The sequence below is a fragment of the Centruroides sculpturatus genome, unplaced genomic scaffold (assembly GCF_000671375.1).
Source record: "Centruroides sculpturatus isolate CEXI.00-Female unplaced genomic scaffold, Cexi_2.0 scaffold37, whole genome shotgun sequence".
In the NCBI taxonomy this organism is placed as follows: domain Eukaryota; kingdom Metazoa; phylum Arthropoda; class Arachnida; order Scorpiones; family Buthidae; genus Centruroides; species Centruroides sculpturatus.
Window position 1 is genome coordinate 559,742 of NW_019384346.1, and position 12,683 is coordinate 572,424.

Sequence of the window (12,683 nt, forward strand, 5' to 3'; positions counted from 1 at the left end):
GCAGTGGCGGCCTTAGGGGGTGGCGAGCAGGGCAATCGCCCGGGGCCTCGCTCTTGGAGGGGCCTCGCGCAACAACCAAGTAGAAAAAAGTTGATATTTAAAACTTTTTATTTTATCCTTGGCTATTAGTTATAACAATAAAATAAATTTAATTTATAGTATAGTATATATTAATATTAATAAATGCCTACTATTTCAATTCACGTACTTTGCACAAAGGACAAGGGCCTCGCAAAGATCTGCCGCCCAGAGCCTCGCAATGGATAAGGCCGCCGCTGTTTATAGGTCTACAATTTTTTCAAATTACAGCCCATTAAACCAATTTTATCATGGGCTAAATGATATAAAGAAGATATAAATCAGTTAATATTATTTTAATTGAATTATGTTCGTAACCTGCAGTATTTACTTTCCACCTCATAAAATCAATTTTACTGCTTATAAAGACTATACAACAATAATTGTAAATAATTACAAATGTATTTGTGTTTTTCCACAACGATGTTAAAGAAAATGACATTAAATCAGGACTTGCCATATTTCTTTATAGGAAACTTATTTCTATATAGAAACATTTAAATTTAAATTCAAAAACACAAAAATCAATTATATTTAATCAGTATTCTTTCTTTGAAAATATTACTGCCAGTATGTGTATATAGTGATTAAAAGTAAAGTTCTGTTATAGGAAAAATGTAGCAATAACTAAAAAACAGTATTTAATGCTGTACCACTAAGTACTTGTTATTTTTCTTTATAAATGTATATATTTTTATTTTATAGCATCTAGTATTTTATATATTTTTTTTGTTAAAATTAATAAATTCTAAACATTTTTTCGTTTAAAAAAAACCTTTAAGAACCACAAGTGACGTTCACTCTTTAATTCCGACTTCGATAGAGTTTAAAAAAACAGAGAAAACCAGAGAATTATTTTCACTATTTCTTACTTTATTATGTTATCCATATATATTTCGCTATTTTAGCCTCTTCAGTGGATATTACACTGTTAAGTTGCCAGTACTATTATAGTTCATCAAGCTATCCCAGCATGCATCGACATATNGCATCAATAGGAACGATAGTTTTCAAAGGAATTAATGTAACTGATGCTGATGATATTGGAAATGTTCTTCAAGTCAGTTGTTCATTTCATGCTCAGGTAAAAATTTTAATTGCAATTTAATTGAATATATCATGAAAATATTTATTTACATAATTTATATTTATTTATTTATAATAGAACAAAAAGATCATTTGAAATTTAGTTTAATAAAAAATTATTAATTTTAAGGAATTATATGAGATCTTATATAAATTACTTTTACTAGAACAAACATAAGAAAAACTTGGAGTCAGTTTTTTAATGTTTATTAATATTTCTATATTTCTAAATATATAGTGAGTATTGAATAAAAATTCATAATTAAGTTTAATATAAAGTTCAAAATTAAGTTTATATAAAGTTTAACAAGAGATTTCAAAAGTTTTATAACTTATAATATTTAGAAAGTTAATTAATGGTGCCTACAGGGTTGAAAAAGTAAAAAAGATATTTAGAAAGCACTAATAATTGGCTCTAATAGTCTGATAATATCATTAATCATTTCATATATAGTAATTCAAATTTTGAATTCTGAAAGCATTGAAATATTTCAAAACATTTTCAAGTTAGAAGTTTTTCAAATAATTTGATTATGGTACTTGTTATTTGGTATTTCTTCAAATCTGTTGTTATATAAAATAAAGTATGTCTTTATGAAGTATTAATTAAAAAAACTGGATTGCAAATTTAATTGAACTTCACTTGAAGAAAATCTTCAAATCACAGTTTTCATAATTCATCCATATTCACATCACAGGAATAACAATTCTATTTGATGAAGTCCAGCTTTTATTTTAGGCTTTCCCCATCTCAATATGCTAACATTGTGTAGAGCCTGTGGACTTCACCAAAGTGGACTTAAAGGTGGACTTTACCAAATAGAATTATTGTTCCTGTGATACGAAAATGAATGAATTATGAAAACTGCATTTTTTTCATATAAAGTTTAGTCTTTATTAACTTTTAATTGTAAGTTTTTATCGAAAAATAAAGTTACAGTTTCTTTATATATATGTTATAAATATTTACTCATAAAACTTAAGCTAGTCTCAAATGTCAATAACTTTAATTGAAACAAAATATTTCCAAATCCATTTTTACAATAATACAGCATTAAGTAAACATTTAACATTTCAATTGTAATATTTTTATTATCTTGTAAAACAACCTATATTTTAATGAAATATACAGTTTAGCCCATAAATTTTTGAACAGGAATTGTAAAAACTAAAAAAAAAATATATATATGAAAGTTAATGCATATTTTTTATTTAAAGTATAATTCATTGGCATGTATATAGGCTTTATTGTGGTCATATAATTTTCAGAGAATTGCATAAAATTTCTTCTCGGATTGTTTTTAATTTGTCAGTTACTGATTTTTGGATGATTGGGAACATCCATAAATTAGTGTTCTTTAAGTTTCAGTTTTAACTTTAGAAATACTTAATCTAATCTAATCTAATGGGTAAATGGAGTGATAAACGGTGGAAATTAATGTAAGGTAAATTAATGACATAAAAATATACACTAAAAATCTCTTTAGTTATCATTATTTTTATATTATTATATTCTATTCTCAATATAAAAACTTAGTTTATAATAAATATTATTTATTTAAGTTTCCAGATGCATGTGAAAAATTTAATATTGTCAGTTATTCTGCAACACCACACAATGTTTTAGCTCATCTTATATTAAGAAAACAACTAAATTATGCTGAAAGGCATATATATCAAGTTAAATTGCTTGCCACAGTAAGTTAAATTAATTAATTTAATATTAATTAAAGAATATAATATATGAATATTGGTATTGTTGGTATTGTTTATAAGACATTTGACTTTATTTTTCAATTTAAGCTCTAATTTAAAATATAGAATAAAATTAAAGTATCGGTTTATTTTTATACTGATATATTAATGTGTTAGTGATATGTGGAATGTATTACATCATATCCTTTTATTAGCTGTTTCTCTATTGTAACCATTAAAAATTATTTTATGTAATGTTTCTTAGGTAAAAATAATAAATATGGAATGATGCAGAATTCTAAGGATAATACCAGATAATAGAAAAATTAATAGTGATTAAGATAAACATTGATTTAAAATTTGTAGAAAAATATTTATTTCATTAATAGATCCAGTAAAATATAGTATATTAGAACTTATTTCAATTTTCACAATTTTTGTGATATCAGTGCAAAATCTATATACTGTATTTATTTTAGTATGTCATCATTTCATTAGTATATTTAATTTTCACCTATCAATATAATAGTTAAATGAAATATCGATATTACTAACAAAATTAATATAAAGGTCAATATTAATTTTTACAGACTCTCATTACTTCTTAAATTATTTGTTTATTTCATCCTTCTTCCATTCTTCCCTTTTTAATGTAGTTATTTTCACTGTCAGTTTTGCAATTTACTGTTATTCTCATGTGTATTCCATCTTTTTAATGTTAACCAGATCTGGCTAACATACTAATGCTTTTTTTCATTCTACATTATGCACTCCATTCATTATATTCCCTCCCATAATGTTTTGAAGCTTACAATGACTGTTTAATACAGTTGAAAGCATTTGTTCTCTAAAAATTCCTGCTGGATTTTTTTTTTTTTTAAGAGATTATTAATATAAATTTAAAGTTTATTAAACAACCACTCACCACACCGGGATATAGTTAATCACATATTCTGAACCAATTACGGTGTATAGATGATGAAAACAAACAAAAATGAATGTTTTCGAACTCCTTCTGAGTCCTTCATTGAGTTTTTTTTTTAACAATTCCTTTTCTCTTGTTCGAATTTTATTCCAAAACTAAGAACCATCAAAGAATTGTTAAAAAACCTGACGAAGAACTCGGAAGGAGTTAGAAAACATTCATTTTTGTTTGTTTTTGTCATCTACACACCGTAATTGATTCAGAATACATGATTAATGTTTATTGATATTTGAATTACAAATATTTGAAACATTAGTTTTTGGTTTAATCTGTTACTGTGTACAGTACATCTGATGAATGTTATATAAATATGTTCTAATTTTTTCACCTATTAACATTTCAGCTGAACTTGATACAGATATTATATATTAAATTATAACAAATATAATTAATTATAAGTCAAAATCATTAACTGCTGTTTATTTACTATGCAAAAAAAATCTTAATCACAGGTTAACTGCCTGTCTTTATATCAAATTCATTATTTTCATCATTGTTATTACAGTTTAATTAAAAATCTGATTTATTAGTTTTTTAAGTTTCTTAAAAATATTATTATTGTAAAATTGTTTTCTTTTATTTGTAAATAGGATTTTTTTTTCATTAAAAGATAAAGAATTGAGTTTTTGAAAGTATTTTAAAATAAGTAGATATTGTAAATAAAAAATGTTGTATTCATTGATTTTATTAAATGATTAAAATATATAAAAATTTTAAAAAATTTAGATCTGTTACATTTAAGATAATATTTTTATTGTTTTGATGCTTTAATAATTATTTATATTATTCAAATCTTTAATAGGATGGAAGCCATAATGTTACAACTGCTGTAATTGTCAATGTTGGAGATGTTCAAAATCAACCACCTATTTTCACTAGTTCTTTAACAGGAATTGTGAATGAAGATGATCCAGTGGTAAAAATATCTTTCTAATAAGTTTTCATATCTTTTAACTGAAATGAAACAATATATTATAATTACAATAATGTAAAATGGTTTTTAATTTCAGCTTATTTAAGGCTAATCTTAAAGCTGAAATTAAAAGTTCTGCTTATAAAAGCAGAACTATCAATTTCAGCTTTTTGTTGATTTCATCTATATTAATAAAAATAATTCAAACTTATAGGAAAAATTCAATAGAAGAGAGAAGTTTTTTAATTAATAACAATCATATATGTTTTAAATAATGTAATATTTTATTTTATTATTGTTTAGAAATAAACAGTGTTTATTTCTGATAACTATGTTTTGGCTCATTATTTTAATTAAAATAAGACAAAATATTAGTTAGAAAGGAGCAGATATTTAATTAGTAAACATACAAATAAAAGAAATGAATAATAGATGAGATATTTAACATTTTTGATATTTTTATTATATTTTAGCAAACAAAAGATGAGAGATGAATTCTCATAAGAAACAGTTTAAGAATTCAACTTCAACTAAATAAGGCACATATTGAAAATATATTAATTTTTTACATCAAGATACTTGTTATATTGATTTTTTTTACTTTTAATTCTTAAAAATTAATTTTTTACTTTTCCTTATAACTTAACTATTATGTCTAATTAAAATGCATTTGAAGATCTTTTTATATAAAAAGTAAATAATATTTTTAAATCGAATTAACTACGAATTTGCAACTGAAATAATCTCCAAATGACCTCATTATTTAACACATTCTGATTTAACTAAAACTTTATATTAGTACTTCATTTATAAAATCTCATCATAATTTTATACCTCTATTGCATAAATATTTATTCTTAAAGTTATCATATAAGAAGTGAAGAATAATAGAATCGTGAAATAATTTTAAATGAAACAATAGTAACTTTTTTGTTGCCAATGATAATATTCTTCTTTAAACTCAGTTAACATAATTTGAATAGTTACTATTCAGCCAATATGCAGATTTTGTAATCACCTATTGGTATTAAACATTATGTAAATTTGACAGAGTATCAAAATAAATAAAGTAAAAATGGATATTCTTAAATAATGTGATTGTTCACTATATTAAAATAATAAAGTTTAAATTTAAACACCTTTTTTTGAAAAATTGCATATTTTTATAATTTCATTGTTATTGTCATTATCGTTCTACAATAAATATTATTGCTAATTTTGAGTTGAAACTGAATGCTGAATTTTATAAAGAATTGCATCATGTAATATGTACAGTACAATACATATTACATGATGCAATATTTTGTATAATAATTAGTTTTAGTTTAAGGAAAATTTGATATTAAATTAACTGTAATTATGTTTTAAGCATTTTAATTATTTTTATCTAAAAACTTGATAAAAAGTTTTATTCTTTTACAAAGAGAATACTTGTTTAAATAGAATGAATTTAATTAATTATTAATTACAATTTGAGTTATTTTTTAGTCAGTTCAGAATTTTAAATAAGCTCTATATATTTTCAAATAATGCAATTTGCATATGAACAAATCTTTAAATAATATAACTGTTTGTTATATTCTGCTATATAATATCTGCCTTCCATTTTGAAGTTTCATTATTTTTATAATTTTGAAGATGGAATTAATATTATTTCAAAAACACTAAAAGTTTTAACATTATATTTTCTTAAATTTGTTATTTCTTATAAAGCTATTTGTTTTTTCTTTATTTCCTTTAAAAATTAATGACAATTGATTTTATAATATATTCTTACTTTAGTTAATTTACATTTAATTTATTAATTACAAAAAAATTATTAAAATATTTTAAAATAGTAATAATTTAATATATTTTTAATCCATATAATTTACAAAATTAAGAGTTAAAATGTCTGAAAGTGGAGTGGAATGTTTGATGTAATTGATTATTAGTTCACAGACATATATTATGCTACCTCACTTAATGAATTAAGGAAATTTTATTCTAGGGAACACTTGTTATGACAGTAACTGCTAAAGATGGAGATCAAGGAATACCCCATGAAATAGTTTATGAATTATTAACAAGTTAGTTTTATAAGTAGCATCTTACATAAATTATTATTATTTAAAACTTGATATTTATAAACATTTATTTCTAAAGTATTAGAATTTTATGTTTCTAAGTATAAAGATTTTTTAATGTTAAAGTCTTTTTTATTTTCTTCATTCTTATCTATCTATAAAAATTTTTGGATGATTTATTTACTGATGAAGTATTATAAACTTTATTAAGATCCTGAAGATTCTTTTGCAATTGATTATAAATCTGGAGAATTAAGAACAATAAAACCATTGGATAAAGAGCTATATTCTTCTACTAATGGTGTTATAAGTTTAAAAATAAAGGTAATAATAATAATATATTTAAGTAAATTTTAATTAATAAACTATTTGCATTTACTAAAAAATAAATAAAATTTTCAGGCTATTGAATTAATTGATGGAATCCCTGGAAATGATTCCGAAACTGTCGCTGTTGAGTCAGTAACAATAACTATTAAAGATGTCAATGATGAAACTCCTACTTTTAACAGAATAAGTTATACAGTAAATGTTAATAAAACTAATCCACAAACAATAAACTACAAACTAGTAACGAAGACTAATCCAAAATTAAAATCTGAAATGAAAAATTAATAGTTTAATAAATTAGGTACCTTTACAAACAATTTCTATAAAATTGTCTGTAAAAAAAGATAATTTACTTCGNACTCTTTACATTTACTAAAAAATAAATAACATTTTTAGGCTATTGAATTAATTGATGGAATCCCTGGAAATGATTCCGAAACTGTCGCTGTTGAGTCAGTAACAATAACTATTAAAGATGTCAATGATGAAGCTCCTACTTTTAACAGAATAAGTTATACAGTAAATGTTAATGAAAATGTACCAAATGGTACACCTTTACCTAATTTGGATATGTTTGTACAAGATCCTGATGTTGTAAGTATCTTCAATATTTTTAATTATAGTTTAATAGTTAAAGAAAAGGAGTACTTCAATTCTGAAGTATAAATGAAATTAGAATACTAAAAAATACAATAGATATATTCAAATTTAAAGTATTTTATCTCTGAATTGAATACTTTTATTTCTTCACTTTTTTCATATAATTATGTTTAAAAAAATAAATAAAATTTACAATGAACACTTTTCAATTGATCCATATTTTATTATAAATATTCAATAGTTAAAATTTCTGTTTCTATACATTCCTGAGAAACAAAAATTTCCTTTGTTTATAGCAGTATTTTTATTTTCTATTTAAAAAGAAAAATTTGTATAGTCAGATGACTGAAACAGTAAAGGCTCCACTTTAGGAAACTTGGATTTGAGTCTATCTGTTGAATATATCACTGTTGCAAGTTATGTGTTCACAGATAGTGAGTAGGATACCTTACAAGTAAGTTTAAAAAAATCATACACAACTATTTTGATCCGTTTCAAGTCATACCGAACCAAAAAGTGGCAGGCTTCATAAAAGACATCATGTCATGGCCGTTTATTTATTATAAAAAATAATACAATGGTAATATGACACAAAGCATTGCTACACAATACAAATACAAAAGTTTATATAACACAAATCATTGCTACACACATAGTGTTAAATTTCTTTCTTGTCATTACCTATCAGTTCAGAAATTTTCATCATTAGGTTGATTTTGATATGTCAGACTTCATCTTTCAACACCTATCTGTATGCTTTGTGCAACTGGCTGAACTTATGATAGATATGAAAAAGGAAATGTCTTAGTGACTGAAGAGTGGAAAGAATTTAAAAAATTAAAAATAAATTTTTAATGGCTACTTAGACTATATTACTTCTAAAAATATTTGTCTTTAGAGTATTCATAAAGTGATAAAATTCAATATTTATAGTGATGAATTATTTATTACAATCTAAATAAAAAGCTTATAAAAATAAGATTAAAACTTAAAATCAAAAATAAAAAACAAAAGCAAAGCATTTTTTAAAATATGTTAAATACATAAAAAATTATGTTTAAAAACATCAAGATTATAACCACATCATAGGTCTATGTACAGCACCTGTATTATTTTCTTTTAATAACTTTTTCTGTACAGATTCCAGACCCAATGTTTTATCATCAGTTTTTATTTTAATCTACAATTATTTTTGAATTGCTTTTATTCTGTAATTTATTTTTTTAAATTTTAACTGAATTAATTTTTATGTAAGAAAGGTTATTTTACTTTTTATTAGTTTATAATTGTGTTGTCCAATTGTTTTTGCCAGAATCTTTATTTTGTTTTCTTTCATTCTTATTTTCTATTTTATTAAGAATGATATTTTAGTTTAAAAAACCATTTTTAAGTTTTTCATTAAAAGTTTTATTTATTTAATACAAGCCAATTTATTTTCATTTATAATAAATTTATATAATGTTAAAAACAATTTTTTTACTTGTATAAAACTTTATTCAAGAATATAAGGAAAATGGAAAAAATATATAATATTTTTAAAAATTACAAATTTTTTAGGGTTCAAACTCAGTATTCCATATAAACATCATAGATTCATCAAATATATTTAGTGTAGAACCACACATTGCCACTGGCTCAACATCTATCAGTATAAGAGTAATGAATGGACCATTAGATTATGAAAATCCTAATCAAAGAAAATATATTTTATTGGTAAGAAAATTTATTATATAATTTAATTTTAACATTAGAAAATTTATTAAATTTGTTAGTTANCCGCGGCCCACTGAGGGGGGACGTTGATTGTTTATATTTTAGATTGATTTAATTTAATAATTTTAATTTAATTGTATTTAAACATGCCTTCAAAATAAAATACAGTTACACCAAAAAATGAATATAATGTGATTTAACATTTTAACTCACTAGAAAGCTAAATCAATGAAAACCCTGAGCTTGTATTTTTGCAACAAGACTGTTCCATCTGGGGGTAATAGGAGACAATGACACCTGAAGTGTGTTTCTTATGTCCAGTTTATTCCGTTATTCTGTCGTCCATTAAAAGTCGCACAAACCCGAGAAAAATACACCATAGTAAATAAAATGGAAATACCAGTAATTTAATGTTCCTTGGGTGGCCCGGTATCATTTGATCCATGGACTGGTACCAGTCCATGGCCCGAGGGTTGGGGACCACTGCTCTAGAGTATTGTAAAATATGACATATTAGTGCAAAGTTATATAAATGAAAAATGTATAACTGAATTGCTTTATAATAGAAAAAATATCATTTGGAAAATATTTCTGTCTAGAACGCAAAAGGAAAAAATGGTGATCCCTATTTGGGTGAACTTGTCTTCAAATATTAAAAAATAGACAGAACCATCGGATGAAAAAATTATAATTAAATATTTGATAATTTTTTAATTAACAAATTACTAACAAGAGGATTGTTAATTAATCTAAAACTATTAGAGTCAAATGGCCAACTGAGGCAGTTGACATTAACCTACTGCTATGGAGACCCAGGTTTGAATTTGAATGAGCAACCCCAGGAATTGTTTATGGATTGTCTGTCCATGATATATCAGGTCCTGTCTCTCATAACCCAACCTTTGTGAGCCTGTCTGATTCCATGATGGACAAGGCAAAAAGACCCTCTTAATGTCTGTGAGACAGAATGAATAAAAAATAGAATAAATGAAAACAAAACTATTAGAGAATCTAAAGTAATTTTCCTCTATTAAATTTAGCACAAATAATTAACGTATTTTATAACCAAAGATAACTCCAACTTTCAATGTTAAATAGATATCTACTCAGCATTAAAAGTCAGAGTCATTCTTTCAGTTATATCTTGTTTGATGTGAAGTGCTATTGGTGACTACCATAAACTTAATTTCAGTAATATTGATATGGAATATAGATAATGTTTCATGAACATTTTAATGAATATTGATAATGTTTTCTCTGACCTTTACAAATTGTACTTGTCAAGTACATTTTATTTCTGATGGTAACAATGGGATGATAAACATTATCACATTTTCATACCAGTATTTGTAATCAGCCCTTACTTCAAACATAAATTATAATTAACATGTAACTTTTCTGTTTTATTTTTTCTTACATTTTGGGTTATTTTAAAAAATTTTTTCATGAATAAATAACAAATGATTTTTCAATTTTGCTGATATTAGAATTTTTTAAATGCTTAATATACAATACCATACTTTATAGGTTACAGCTGTTGAAGCATTTACTGATCCAAAATTGTCAAGTACTGCAACAGTAACTGTTAACATCTTAGATGTTAATGATAATTTGCCACAGTTTGAAAAACAAAAATATGAAGCAACTATTATCGAGAATGCATCTGCTGGAACTGTAGTAGGAACAATAATGGTAAATGCATTTTATTCATTTTGAAGGTCTAAAATTATAAAATCAAATGTAATTAAACTTCAGATTTAATACAAAAATATTTATATTTGGTTTAGTCTTTAGTAGTAATTTAATCTTGATTGAATTAAACCTTTAATAAAGAATTATCTAGAATTAAATAAAAGTTAAATTTAATAATCTTTATCATGGAAAAATCATAAAATGCTAATAGCAATTTTCTAATTTTTTTCAATTAGATACAAGCATATAGTATATAATTAAAAATAAAGCAAACATAATTACCTGGCATCATTCTCAGTTAATTATGATCAATAATTTAGAAAGTATTCTCTTAATATATATTAATTGGTAAAAAAATAAGAATAGAATACTATCAACTATCTATCTATAGAATCTACTCAGCTAGGATTATTATATAAAATTTTAAATATTCCATGTACTATAACATGAAAATTATGTAAACAAACAAATAAGATGTCAGGTCATTATAGTCAAACCACATTTATATTTTTTTCAAAGATACCAAGAAAAAATTGTTTGTATAAGTGAGAAAAATGTACAAGTGAAACTGGTATTGAATTGCTTCTGGAATGATTATAGTCATTATGAAAGTATAGCATGGCACATATTAATACTGTACAACTGAAATTGTACTGTACATGTAATTCTTAACAAAAAAGTTTCAAGTTACTATATGTATAATATATTTGAACAACATATAAAACATTGTGAAACTAAGTCATGAACTCTTAAAAAATTGATCAAGTTTTATTTGTTTCTTACTTTATTTAATGGATAACTGATATCACATACTGTATGTCAGTATGTGATATCAGTTATCTCCTCCAGCCAAAATGCCAGTCATGTGAAAAAATGAAGATTCATTGTAAAGGTTAGCTCACACTGACAACAAATAATAAAAACAATTGAGAAACTGCAAAACAATTTTTATTAGCCTAGCAAAATTTATTTACCCTACAAAATATGGAAATTGAAAATTTTCAATGTGTTGGACTTTGTTAAACAGGATTTATCAGAAACTGTATAACATGTTACATATTATTTTCTCTGCTTTTTTTCATTTGTAGCACTTTGCTTCACTTTTTGTAATAATTATATTTTAATTTTTTCACTTATGTGTTATTCACTTTTTTGAAATAGTGCTCTAGGGCAGCGGTCCCCAACCTTTTTATCGCTGCAGACCGGTCAATGTTTGATATTTTACCGCAGCCCACTGAGGGGGGACGTTGATTGTTTATATTTTAGATTGATTTAATTTAATAATTTTAATTTAATTGTATTTAAACATGCCTTCAAAATAAAATACAGTTACACCAAAAAATGAATATAATGTGATTTAACATTTTAACTCACTAGAACGCTAAATCAATGAGAACCCTGAGCTTGTTTCTTTGCAACGAGACAGTTCCATCTGGGGATAATAGAAGACAATGACACTCGAAGTGTGTTTCTTATGTCCAGTTTATTCCGTTGTTCCGTCGTCCATTAAAAGTCGCACAAACCC

General features: G+C 24.2%; 1 protein-coding gene across 1 annotated transcript in view; it reads left to right on the plus strand.

Annotated features, from left to right (window-relative positions):
- The window catches only part of LOC111635619 (cadherin-87A-like), an 86,315-nt gene that overhangs the window by 7,359 nt on the left and 66,273 nt on the right, over positions 1-12,683 (plus strand). The window contains exons 5-13 of the mRNA XM_023380636.1: positions 987-1,162; positions 2,728-2,862; positions 4,647-4,760; positions 6,748-6,826; positions 7,035-7,147; positions 7,226-7,348; positions 7,550-7,747; positions 9,311-9,466; positions 10,994-11,158. Of these exons, the coding sequence (XP_023236404.1) occupies positions 987-1,162; positions 2,728-2,862; positions 4,647-4,760; positions 6,748-6,826; positions 7,035-7,147; positions 7,226-7,348; positions 7,550-7,747; positions 9,311-9,466; positions 10,994-11,158 (1,259 nt within the window). The remainder of the gene's footprint in view (positions 1-986; positions 1,163-2,727; positions 2,863-4,646; positions 4,761-6,747; positions 6,827-7,034; positions 7,148-7,225; positions 7,349-7,549; positions 7,748-9,310; positions 9,467-10,993; positions 11,159-12,683) is intronic.